This window comes from Choloepus didactylus, chromosome 7 (genome assembly GCF_015220235.1).
Source record: "Choloepus didactylus isolate mChoDid1 chromosome 7, mChoDid1.pri, whole genome shotgun sequence".
Lineage (NCBI taxonomy): Eukaryota > Metazoa > Chordata > Mammalia > Pilosa > Megalonychidae > Choloepus > Choloepus didactylus.
Genome location: NC_051313.1, coordinates 14974802 through 14988423, shown reverse-complemented (window position 1 = coordinate 14988423; position 13622 = coordinate 14974802). Strand labels below are relative to the sequence as shown.

Here is a 13622-nt window from a genome sequence, read left to right as displayed (position 1 = left end):
TGTAATACTGCCACCTACAGTCATAAAAGTTAATGCCACATAGCAAGTGAGCAGGGTAACAAGGACCCAGGAGTGAAAGTCTGGGTGCCCCAGATGGCCGAGTGCTGAATGATGGTGAAGGAACAGGGAATAGAAAGTAAAGCAGGCTTGTGATCTGCCGGTCAGCAGCAGTCATAGAAGGTGCAATATTTCCTTCTCTGTTCTGCTACGCAAACATTTAAATATTTTAACTATTTTTCTTTTTCCCTTTCCATTTTTTCCACTCTTTGGTAACTAGTATATTGCTAGTGGTTACCATTACATGTTGGTCTGCAGCAAAGGAATATTGCCAGTCTTGCTGATACAGTGGAGAATGGACTCGAATAAGCGTTGGCTTTACCCCTTTTCACGGTAGTGGGGGAGGAATTTTGATGGGATAGTAGCACTATGTTAGGCAGTGCCTTTTTTTTTTTTTACACTTAAATATCTAAAAAAGAAACAGTAAATATGTTCATTGTGAGGAACAAAGGGGTTGAACTGTAACAGACATTTATTTTAGGCCATCTAATTCCCAAACTCCTTGTTATATTGGGAGCTATCATTACCCACTGGGGACTAGCATCACAGAAAAAAAAATACTGGGGGTAAAAAAAAACTGGTGGTTAAAACAACAAAAATGTTTTAAGAGTGTGAGCTTTGCTTACTTTCCTTATGAGTAACACAGGTGAAATGTGAGTTCCTGTATTAATCACAAAAAGAAAGGCCAGCTCTGGAACAAGCCAGTTGTAATCAAAAGCTGGATTTACTGAATGCTATATTTAGGTTTCAGAGACAAGGACATTTCTTTCAAGTCAAACACTGGCTGACAATCCCCTTTTTCTCTCTGAAACAATTATTTTAATATCACAGTAATGCATAAAATGAAGTATCTTAGGAAACCAACTACTATGTCACTGCCTTCTAGAAGGCATTTCATTACCGAGTGCTAGACACATGAATATGAATAAGACAAGGCAGATCTCCATTCTTTCTTTTGTTCTTTCATTTTCTGTTCTGTGGACTTCTAGGACACTGAGACATTGTTCAATGTTAACTTTTATGACTGTAGGTGGCAGTATTACAGGGTTCCCCCAGCTCATCTCCCAAGGTTTATTCACTCTCCTTCTCACTTTTGTTTGGGAACAACCCTACTTCCTTTTTTTTTCCCCTTTGTTAGAGAAGTTGTAGGTTTATAGAACAATCATCCATAAATTTTTCTAACTAAACTACAAGAGTATAAGATCACATCTCATGTAAGAAATGATTTCATTTCTAAAGCAGAAGGCATAAATAAGAGGAGAGCCAAGAAAGGCAGGTAGGCTCATTTATTTTCCATTCATTCATACATTCACTCACTCAATAAATATTCACTGGGCACCAATATGCGCCAGGTATAGTGAGAGAGTTTGGAAACACCAACATTTATTTGGCTGTGTTCCTTGAGCCTGCATAGCTCTAAACTTGAGGATCAATTAAGATATCACCTGATTAAGTGATTGCCTTGATCAAAAAGGAGCTATGGAAACATAAATGTGAAATTCCTGAATCAAATTTAGGGGGACTATTACATGGATTAGTCTAATCTTAAATTTTACAAACAAAGAAGTTGAGAATCAGAAAGAATAAGTAACTTGTCCAAGAAACCATAGGTAGTTAGTTAAAGAGCTGTGTTTGGAACATGGATTTCTTGGTTTTCAAAACAATTTTCTTCAGTGGGCTAAAAGGACTAAAGTAAGAGACTTTAAAAAAGATGATTTCCTAATCCAGTGAATGACAGTTGCCAAAGCAAAGCATGGAAAGACGAGTGCATGCCGACTGGAAGCCGCACTGCCAGGCCGTGCCATGCAGGGCTTCTTCCTGCAGGGCTGTCTCAGGGCCCACAATGGGTTACAGGACCGCTCTGGCCTCCTAACACTGGTCAGGAAATAAATGCCCGTCCTTAAGACAGCATGCGCCAGTTCACAAGAATCAGGGCTTGTGAACTGGCAAGACTCCCGAGACGTATTTTTACATATGGCTAACATCCTCCTACATCAGGGGTCCGCAAATTACCGACTTTGCCCCAAATCTAGCCAGTTTCTGTACAGGCCTCTAGCTAAGAATAGTCATCACATTTTTAAAGGGTCAGTAAAAACAATAACAACAAAACAATAAAAACCACAAAAAGCAATGAAGAATTAAGCAAGAGACCATACAGCCTATAAAGTCTAAAATGTTTACCATCTGCCCTTTACTGAAAAAAGTTGGCTGACCCCATTCTAAATAGTCAAAAATTACTAAAACTTCATTTTCACAAACTCAACTCAGGATGCCACTTAAGGGTACTAAGTACTAAGTTTACGAAGTACTCATTATGTTACTAAGAAATCTATCTGGTAAAAATGTAACAATGTTAGAAAATTTCCACGGAACATGCATGCATGCTGAGTTGAATTCCTGCAAGTTTTATAAAGAATATGCTAGTGGCACATCATGGGTGCTGACTTAAGTAGGTTATTACAGTCAACTGCTGTTCTTCTTACGTTAGTTTAGAAACAGAACTACAGTTTATTTTATGTTGCTCTGGATGAACATTTTTGCAGCATAATTGCTGCACTGAAACCACACTGACTTTATTACTCTCGGGTTCTTGGCTATCATCTAGTTTTTTCTTCGGGAAGGTAAGAAGAATAGGATAAGTGGTTCGCAGGCCATTTTACCATATCCAAGTGAACCGTGTACAAAAATGTTTGAGAAAAAATAACTTACTGACAGGGAGGCAAAAAGGAGATGTCTAGGTACATAGTGACAAACTTCTCTCAAGTAAAGCCTTGATGGTTCCATTTCATTATCTAGCTTGAGGTGTTGTGAATTTGTAAGATGATCAAATTCAATTTTATGAGCCATAAGTGCACCTTTAAGGAAAAAATCTCAAGAAACAAAATTAGGGAACAATTTTTTCAAACTATGAAAAGATTTCTTTACATAACCACAAATGGCTTTTTAAAGAAAAATTTACCTAACACATGGAGGAAATATTAAATCAAGATGCACCTCCATAAGAATAGAACAGACCAATCATTTTTGCATTATCTGCAATTTTGAACTACTGCACCATCACTCACTTCCAGAAAGGTCACTCTGTTAAATTTTTCATAACAGAAAGAGAGTAATATTTCCTACACATCCAAAAACTGTGATTATTTCCTCAAAAAAACAGCAGTCCCCCTTCCAGCTCTTCATCACTTTCAGTACTTAAGACCCTTTAGGTTCCGCAAGGGTCTACTGCCATCTAGTGGATTACGTAAGAAAAAACTCGATGGCAAAGAGCTATTTTTGTCATAAAATTGTGGGCAGTATTTAGTGTAAGGGGCTATGTAATGTTACAAACCTGTCCGAGTTCACTGGGAACTGGGAGTTCTCAGGGATGCTGCTGACCAGTGACAGTGGACAGGCTGCAGGGCCCACCCTCCTGCAAAATGTATTTTATGCAGAGCTCAAGTATTTTTGAATAACTGAGAATAGAGCTTGATAAACTTCCCTCTTAGCACAAAATATATCTGTTGCACAACCCCAAACAACTGAGAGTTGTCAGAACCAATAGAAAAAAAAATAATAATGTTTAGCAATTTCCTGGAGAGGTGATTTTGAGAGTCCCCCACAGTCCCATGATGTCACACTAAGGAAAACACAGTTCAATGCTGACCAGCAATAAGACTCGGAACTAGTCAGCCTGATTTGGAAACCTGACCTCACTTCCTCCTGGCTGCTGACTCTGGGCAATTTACCTAATTTCCCCAAGTTATCATTGCTTCAAGAGTCTAACGGAGAGAAAAACACCTATTTCTCGGTGATTGTGCACATTAACTGAGAACAATGTATAAAGCCCCTTGTACTGGATATAGTAAGAGCTCAATAAATAGAAGCTAACAGTATGAAGTTTTTTTTTTTTCCTCCTGACAGTCAGAAATGAGCAATAAAACTATCCTCATTAACATTTCATTACTATCTAATGTGAGCCATACTACGCTTCAGGAAGGTACTGAAACTTAATAATCCCTACTATAGTTACAAAAAAAGGCAAAGCTAATGACAAATAATTATCAATTGATATACAATAGATGTATCCCATAATTAGGAGGGAAAAGTCAGCCTCCATCTGACAATAATCCAGCTATTAGAGACAAGTGATGAAATTGAAACAGAACAAGGAAAGGAAGAAAAAAAAACCACAGAACTAAGTATTAAAATAAACAAATTCCATTCCAGTCTCAAATCCTTCCTCAGCTATCAAACCCTCTGCCTGTTGCGAAGGTGGTCTGGAGTATTAAATGAGATGCTATACGTGAAGACCTTTTGGAAATGACACAGATTTCTTTCAAAATACAAGACGAATCCCCCACTGCTGGCCACTGTCAGCTCTCCAGCATCGGTCCGGGCCATGGGGTATCCTGGAGTCGCTGCCACTAAGGCCGCTGTATGTTCCGGGCCTTGGCTTCCTGCTGCTGACCTGCCGGCGGCTGCTCCTCGGCCCTCGCTGCCTCTGAAGCCGCCGGCCCTGCTCGTCCTGGGAGGGCCCGGGACTGGCAAGGGGACCCAGCGCAGCCGCATCATTGAGAAGTAAGGCTACACACACACTTCTGCAGGAGAACTTCTTCGTGATGAAAGGAAGAACCTGGATTCACAGTATAGTGAACTCACTGAAAAGTACATTAAAGAAGGAAAGACAATGCCAGATGAAATAACCGTCAGTTTATTAAAGAGGGAGATGGATCAGACAATGGCTGCCACTGCTCAGAGGAATCAATTCCTGATTGATCGGTTTCCAAGAAATGAACACAAACTTCGAGGTTGGAACAAGAAAATGGATGGGAAGGCAGACATCGCTTTTGTTCTGTTTTTTTTTACCATAATAATGAGATCTGTATTGAACGATGCCTCGAGGGGAAAGTGTAGCAGTAGGACTGATGACAAGGGAGACCTTGGAAAAGAGAATTCATACCTATCTTCAGTCACAAAGCCAATTATTGCTATTTAAGGAAATGGGGAAAGTCAAGAAAAAAGATGCTTCTAAATCTGCTGATGAAGTTCTTGATGAAGTTGTGAAGATTTCTGACAAAGAAGGCTAACTCTAAACCTGAAAGCATCCTTGAAATCATGCTGAATATTGCTTTGATAGCTGCTATCACGACCCTCTTCGAAGGCAGTTTTAATCTTTTTATAATTTCATCTCAATTAATGTCTATCAAATATGTAGTAAGACAAATAAAATTTTTATCTTCACTTTTTTTTGTCACAGTGACAATGAGTTCAGGTTCAATTTCATCTTAGTTACGGTGCTCACAAAACAAAGAAGAGTATCAGCTAGTTCTCTATTTTTATTCATAAAGAATATCCCTTTTATAGTCTGTGAACAAAACTTTTTAGTATGTGTGTATATACCTTTATTAGTTACAACATGTTAGGATTAGGGATCCTCAATTCCTCTTTTTTCATGCAGGGTTTAAATTTCCAACCTGTTAAGTGAATTTATGGACCAAATTCAAAGGAACTTTTTGTGTAGTCAGTTCTTGGAAATGTGTCTGATAAACAAACTCATAAAATGGATTCCCAGAAGTGTTTTAGTATTTATCAAATAACTAACCATTTCCTATGGAAAGGTAAGCAAACTTGGGCATTGTTTTATTACAACTTGTACAAAGTTGTGAGACAGGGCAGATACTTTGTTTCCAGGGTTTGGTGTTGGGAACACTGGCAGCATGTCAGCTTTACTCTGACTTAAATCTGAGGGTAGGGGACAAGGATCACATCTAATGGCATATGTTCCTTATGCTCTATGATATAGTGTTATTAATGATTAAACTAGTCTTAACAAAATTTCTAGCAGTGGAACCTTAAAATGTATGTAGATTTCTGGTAAAATTATTCAGTTAGCATTTTAGTAATACTTCAAAGTTGTTTTTTTTTTCCTCCCTAGATTTAATATAGTTATATATAAATAGGTATAAAGTAGAGAAGAAGATGCTAATGGTTAAATTTCTTATTTGTGTTTTATTTTCTTGAATACTTTTTTTTTCATAGTTATTTGTTTGAGATTTAAAAATCATTGCAACTATGGTCAGAAAAATGATAAATATATCTTATAAAAAATACAAGGTGATATTTCTAGAAGGTTTACTAAAATTAGAAATAGAATCCCAGTTAATTATGGAGTAAAGGCACACAGGAAAATATCACATCACTGGAAAATAACTGTATCAGCTAGTTGAAAATTAGTAAAACATCAACTTAAGAAAACTAAAAAACAATCGTGAACCTCTTCTACTTTGTATATCAAGAAAAACTAAGAAAAGTGTACTATAATTCTAAAAATCACACCATAGGAAAAAACTTCCTGGAGACTCTGAAAGACAGCTACTAAAATAACTGTGGGCATTTTTCCAATGCACCATCTCATGCCCTGTCTTATGATCCCAACAGGGAAGTTGTCTTCTTTGCAGGCAGAAGACTGATGCAAAATGTGGAGGGGCGAAGAGAGCAGGAAGCTGGAAAAGCATCATCCTCCCTGCAGCTCCTGCGCTCTCTTTCCGGCCCGAGCACACCTGCAGGCTGCCCTGCTTCCAAGGAAGAATCTCAGACTTAGAACAAACATATTTAACTTTAATTTTCTCATTAGTTTTCTTCCCAGATACTTCGAAGGTAGAGAGTATGTGTTTAAAAAAAAGTACAAATATAGGTGTTTTCAAGCTATTGTAGATTAATAAAGGGCAGAGTCTGAAGGCCCAGTTCTTAGGATAAAATACAAAAAAAAAAAAAAAAAAAAAAACAAGGTATTTGAAACCTGTATAAACAATACTGTGAATTTCTCTATGGATACTTCAGAACATTCCAAGTCCTGTCTCTCTTAGCAAGGATATTCCAGTCCTAAGGTTTCCTCACACAGGCCTCTCTTGGTGTACCTGCTCTGAGGTGGTCTAGAACTAGAAGAAACAAGGGTTCAGAGGACGGCGCCCTGGAGAACGTGATTTGTAAAAGCAGCCAACACCACAAGGACTCAGCAGTGCAGCCCTGCTCCTGCCTGTGCTCCAGCCTTCCCAGACAAGCTTCCTTCCTGTCACCCAGTTCACCTCCATTTTACATGGCAATGAGTCCCAAACCTGTACGCAGTCCTGCCTTCTGATCAGTTCTCACTGCCAAGACATCACCACTCAGATATCCTTAAAACAATGAAGGGGACTTCCGCTTCCTACAGGAATATGCTAGAGCTTGTAAGTGAATCTTCGCTCTTTTGCCCTCCTCAAATGACATAAAAGAACAAAGAGGGAAAAAAGAAAACCCATAAAAATTACATTTTCAGAGACACTAAGAGAATAAAAAAACTATCAAAAACGTGTAATTGTGTCCAAAAGCAACACCATAGAGAAAACTCTGAGTGGGAAGTATGAGCTGCAGAAGTAGGGGATGGAAAGATAGCTCCAACTTCACCAGCAAACATTCCACCAGGAGCAGAGCTGAGAAGGAAGCGGGCACTCTTCTGGGGAGGTGGCCGTGGGCATGACCTCTGCAAGTACCACCTTTCTCTAAAAGGAGGGAACAACCTGGGGAAAGGACGGCAGCTCACCTTGGGTCAGTGGTGCTATGGGGAGCCATCAGGACTGTGGGGGCCCCCTGTATACTGAATTCTGGGTTCTGAGAGGCACAGGAGGCCCGGCTTTACACAGAAGGGCCCTCAGTGGACCCAACTATAAAGAAACAGTGCTGCCTTGGGAAGTGCAGAGGAGGGAAAAAGCCTTGAGCAGAGAAACCAGCCAGCTCCCTCTTCCTCCACAGGCATCTGCTCAGAGCTGGGAAAGCAAACTCATTCCAGTGAGTTACAAAAAAGGAATGGGAACAGCAACCACACAAAAGACAAAAAAAAAAAAAAAAGTGGAAAAGAACAGCAAAACTCCCTACAAAGAAAATGCAGCAGAAAAAAAAAGTTGCCACAAAGGAGACACCATGAAGATTATAACCCAAAATACCAACACAATTTTTAAAAAACTTAATGAGGCAACTGCAATTTAAAAGGAAGAACACAAAGCAGGCACAAAAGAACTTCGGGATGAGAAGGCCAGGTAAAAGGCATTGGTGGAAGCTGGAAATAGAGGAATTCAGAAAAGAAAGGGAAAAACAAATTCAGAAATGTACGTCAGCTAACAAGAGTACAAGAACAGATACCCAGAAAGCACCAGACACCACTATCCACCACCCTCAAAGGTCCCCTGGGCCCCTCGCCCTCAATCTGTAGGTGGTTTTAGCTCCTGGCTCCCTGTCACTCTGCCCAACACTATTGGTTTTAAATTCGTGGTGATTTCAATCCACACGTCCATGATCCCGCCACCATTGTGGGCTCCTTGGTTCTCTGAATGTTTCTCCCCCAATGACCTTATCCTCCACCCTACCTCAGCCACGCTGGGCTCAGATCCCAAACCCCCTCATTACCAGTCACTGTAACCAACAGCCAGTAACTCTAACTCTTCCACAACAGTAACGGATACGAAACAGTACAGGAGACAGAGTACACAGCTAGTAAGAGAGCTTAGAAATACTAACTTACACGCCTTCCAGAAAGAGATTATTGAATAGAGCAGGGCATAGGACAAGGCTATTCAACTAAAAACACTGAAGGTATCTGTCCATCCTGCCCAGCTCTTCTCCCAAGACAGAGAGAGCATTGTGGCTGTGCTCACAAATAACCAGGCCTCAGTCAGATTTTTAGCTAAAGGCTTCCATGGTCCCAAGTAGGAAAATAATGGTCCACAAGCCTAGGAGGTGACTGCGGTGATGTTTGCAAGCTTTCTCTTTGATTTATGTGGGATGAAGCCCAAACTAGGCCTGAGAAGTTGCTGACCATACTCAAAATCGTTCCTGTGCCACTGCTTAATGGTTTCTTCAAATAATGACTGTGATAATGACACTATAACAAGAACGAAGACCAAGAAAAATAAATGTCCCAAGATGTACAGAATGCTATTTTTATGACATTTAGGTTCTTCCAAATCAGTTAACAAATAAACCAATGGATAACTGTTTTAAGGAAAGAATCAAGCAGTCTGGAAAACATAAAAGGCTTTCATTTTCAACAATTGGTGAAAAACAGCAAAAAGGAATCAAAGAGATGGGATACTGATACACACTACAGGAAAGAGAGAGAAATGAGAAAAGGCACTTTAAAAGTACGATCTCGGACCGCAGCGCAGCTCGGGCTGCCGCGCGCAGACACCCGGCCTGGCTCCCAAGGGCGCCAGCGCGGCCCCGGGGAGTGCGAGGAGCCGGCGAGCGCGCGGCCTGCCGTTGGCGGGCTCGTCCGCCGTGCCCGGCACCCACCCGCCCCGAAGGTGGGGCCCAAGCCCCCGGGAAGATGGTGTCCTGGATGATCTCCAGAGCCGTGGTGTTGGTGTTTGGCATGCTTTATGCTGCATATTATTCATACAAAGCTGTGAAAACAAAAAACGTAAAGGAATATGTTCGATGGATGATGTACTGGATTGTTTTTGCTCTCTATACTGTGATTGAAACAGTAGCAGATCAAACGGTTGCTTGGTTCCCCCTGTACTATGAACTTAAGATTGCTTTTGTCATATGGCTGCTCTCTCCCTATACCAAAGGAGCAAGTTTAATATATAGAAAATTCCTTCATCCACTTCTTTCTTCAAAGGAAAGGGAGATTGATGATTATATTGTACAAGCAAAGGAACGAGGCTATGAGACTATGGTGAACTTTGGGCGGCAAGGTTTAAACTTAGCAGCTACTGCTGCTGTCACTGCAGCAGTTAAGAGCCAAGGAGCAATAACTGAAAGTTTAAGAAGTTTCAGTATGCATGACTTAACAGCTATTCAAGGTGATGAGCCCGTGGGACAAAGACAATATCAAACTCTACCAGAAGCAAAAAAGAAAAGTAAACCAGCATCCAGTGATCAGCAGGTTATGGAATTCCACTGAACGACGGAGATGAGAAGACGGATGAAGAAGTGGATGGAATGTTTTCAGATGATGAGACGTTGACGCACAAAGGGCTTCGAAGATCACAAAGCATGAAATCTGTGAAAACCATCAAAGGCCGCAAAGAGGTGCGGTATGGGTCACTAAAATATAAAGTGAAGAAGAGACCACAGGTGTATTTTTAGCCGCCTGCACTTCAAGAATCCCAAGACAAATTACGCTAATACATCAACTTCATTTTCAAACATTATATATTCAGGATTTACACATTAAAATAATAGTTTAAATTATAGCAGTGATAGGGTTTACTTTCATTGATTTAAATACTTTTTATTTCTTTAACAATTACTTCCAAATTGACTACTTAAAGATAGTTATGTAAAGTTTATTAATGTGTATATCAAAAATTATAGGAAATCTTTTAATCTGTTTTAAATTCAACAATATCAAATGCCTGGAAGATGAGATAAAAAACAAACCAAAAGTATACTTGAAAAGTCTTTTTGTGGTTCAGGATATATTAGTCTTTGTGATATTGTATTGTGTTTACCTCCCATTTATGTTATATATATCACATTAGGAGAGTAATTAAATAGACCTCTGACCCATCAGTCATAAAATAGGTCAGAAAATTAGGGCTTAATCTAATTCTTACCTTTATAATACTTTCTAGTTTTTCCACTGTCAACTGAAAATTTTTTAAACAAACATTTGAAAACCAGGTATCCACATAGCACTTTTATTCCTGAATAGTTTTGCACACTTGAAAATTGTTTACTTATTTTACAATTATACATTTATTTTAAATTGTATTTAAATTGTATTGGCACTACCTTTATTGTTGTTTGTCACATTCTGACATTTCACATTTGTGCCCTGCATTACATCTCTTTTTTGGTGGGTTTCATTTGTTAAATTCATTTGATTTTAGCTAATTACTCCATTTTAACTGTTTTTTTTTTTTTTTTTTTTCCAGTTTGTATTGTTTTGCATGTGTGTGTTGTTTTCCTTTTTTTAAATCAGAGAAGTTGTGAGTTTACAGAAAAATCATGCATAAAATAAGGGTTCCATATACCACCCTATTATTAACACTTTGCATTGGTGTAGTAAATTGTTACAGTTGAAGAAAGCACATTTTTATAATTGTACTATTAACTGTCGTCCATGGTTTAACTTAGGATTCACTGTGTTATGCAATTGCATGGAATTTTTTTTTTTTTTTTAATTTCTATTCTACTCACATTATACACAACCTAAAATTTCCCCTTTTAACCAATTATTTTAAACATTACCCAGTTTTCCTTATTTAGCTGTATATTGTAGTTGAACTTAGCATGTTTTTATTAACGCAGGTCACATTTTCAGCTTTAAATGGTAGCCGTTGTGAAATATAGTCAGAAACCAGTATAGCACAAAATTATCCAACAGCCAATCAATCCACTTCACAAGCTTGGCATTGATATGTACTAATGGTTTATAAATCTGGCGTTAACTAGAATCATTTGAATCACTTCTCTTTGGGAGATTTCCTGAAGATAAGTGCCATTGCAAAATACTGACCTTGTTAATATTACATATTAGAAACTTAGAAAAATAACATTTTTTAACAAAGGATTTTGAATTATTGAACTTTGAGACTTTTTAAAGTTGTATTGATAGCCATGTATGAACCTTAAGTCAGTGTATTTTTGGAAATGGTTTTAGTATAATCAGTAATAAATTTTTACATTTATGTTTGGTCAGATAATTTACTTGACTGATCTACTTCTTGTTCAAAAGAAAAAAAAAGGAGAGAGATTTGTGAGATCTTTGGCTTTTCTACCTTTTAAGAAATGAAATCAGCTGATAATGTATTTTCGGTACCTCTTCAGAAAGTTGGCTGAGAACAGAATGTTTACTCAGGAGAACTGTAGTATAATTCATACATTGTCTCTTGATACTAGTCCTAAAGTATTTTCTAAGTTTTCTTGCATTCTTGAGTTCTAACACCAAGTAAAAATTCATTCAGCTTTTTTCCCCTTAAAGTTTAACTCTGAATAGCTTCATCTACTTTTACCTTGACTAAATTTTAGCCTCTTAGTTTGTGAACCTTCTGTTCTTGATTTATTCACAATTTATGCTCACAATTCCTATAAATTCTGATTATAAACTCTTGCAAGAAAGTTTTATTTATATTGTCTAATACTAGACTTATCAATATAAATGCTAACATGCTGTTTTTCCTGTGCGAAGGTAGTGTCATCTCAAATTGCCTGGTAAAGTTTAAGGGATTTTGTATCAAAAACACTGTGGAGGCTGATTTACACCATTTTATCTTTTTCAAGTTTAATCTTAGTATTAAACCTGTTCTTTAATTATAGTAAACTCATACTGTTGTACATTATTTTTCCTTTTAAGGTGGGGCAGCTCTTTTTGTGTGTGTTTTTCTGCTTTTAAGTCTCCTGGTTTTAAGAGGTACTTTTATCTGTAGAACCACAGTGCCTTGCTTTCCCACAGCCTCTGCTTTGTACATGGGCATCAGATGCATAAGCCTATTTTATGGCATTATTTGGTAGCCAGTTAAGTTTATCTAGAAATTATAGCCGGTGTTTTATTTTCTTATATATTCATTCAACTTGTTCATTAATATTTAGTATTAACTACTTCCAAAGTTTGTTTATAAGTTAAGACTTGATCTATTCTTTACCATGTTTTTTTCTGGTATAAAAATGAGCCAGAAAGGAGCGTTTTTGCTATGTAATTAATTATGGAAACACACCTAGGTCCTGCCTATGATCCCCTCCACATACTTCACTATGATATATGCAGATTTTGGCTAGACTGCCAGCATTTTAGTTATAAATACTTGACCACACTGATTGATGGAACAAAATTATTAAAGTATTTTCAGGGAACTTAATCCATGTGTTACCACCAAAGATTTTTACAGTGTTATGAAGTATGTAAATGTTCCAAGTTTCTGTAAAGCTGTTAGATAAAATGTGTTTTCTGTTTTTCCCCCCCTGGAATAACACAGTTTTGTGTGGTTTTTTTTTTTTTTTTTTTTTTTTTTAAATGCTTGAACTTTTGTGTTAAAAATATGCAATACTATCTTATGTTAAATATCAGTAATTTATGTTTTTAATTGGTCTGTACTAAATTTTCATTGTGATCATGTTTTATCAGGAAAATTGAGGAGTTAATATGTATTTGCAAGGCAATAAGGTAAACTTTGAGAAAGTCTTTGTTATTGGTAAGCAGTGTATATTTCTGAGTAAACATCACTTGTTTAAAGCTTTTTGAAAGTACAGCTTTTTTCCCTAAATGTTTTTAAGATTTAAATTTCTACTTAATGTATATTAACTTTTTTAAACATTGACCATGACTTAACATTTTCTCTTCTAACACCTTTTAAATCTGTGTACTTTAATAATTAAGAGAAAACAGTTTTGCAAATTGTTAATCCCTTTGTAAGGGCTATCTGTAAGCCTAGTATGTGCAAACTTTACAAGTGTGGTTTTTGAAAACTTTAATATGAAATAAACTCATTATATTAGTGATAACTTTTTTTTTTGAAAACTTTAATATGAAATAAACTCATTTTATTAGTGATAAAAAAAATAAAAAAATAAAAAAAAAATAAAAGTACGATCTCATGGAGCCA

At 37.5% G+C, this 13622-nt stretch overlaps 2 protein-coding genes and 1 pseudogene across 4 annotated transcripts in view; 2 read left to right on the top strand and 1 right to left on the bottom strand.

The window, feature by feature from the left end:
- Positions 1–13622, bottom strand: part of STX7 (syntaxin 7) — a 62489-nt gene that overhangs the window by 30450 nt on the left and 18417 nt on the right. The window lies entirely within an intron of this gene.
- On the top strand, positions 1789–5126 carry LOC119539578 (annotated as a pseudogene).
- Positions 9290–10432, top strand: LOC119539203 (receptor expression-enhancing protein 3-like). The gene is given in 2 exon segments (XM_037842525.1): positions 9290–9950; positions 9953–10432. Coding segments are annotated over 2 exon segments (765 nt in total). The 5' UTR covers positions 9290–9397; the 3' UTR covers positions 10165–10432.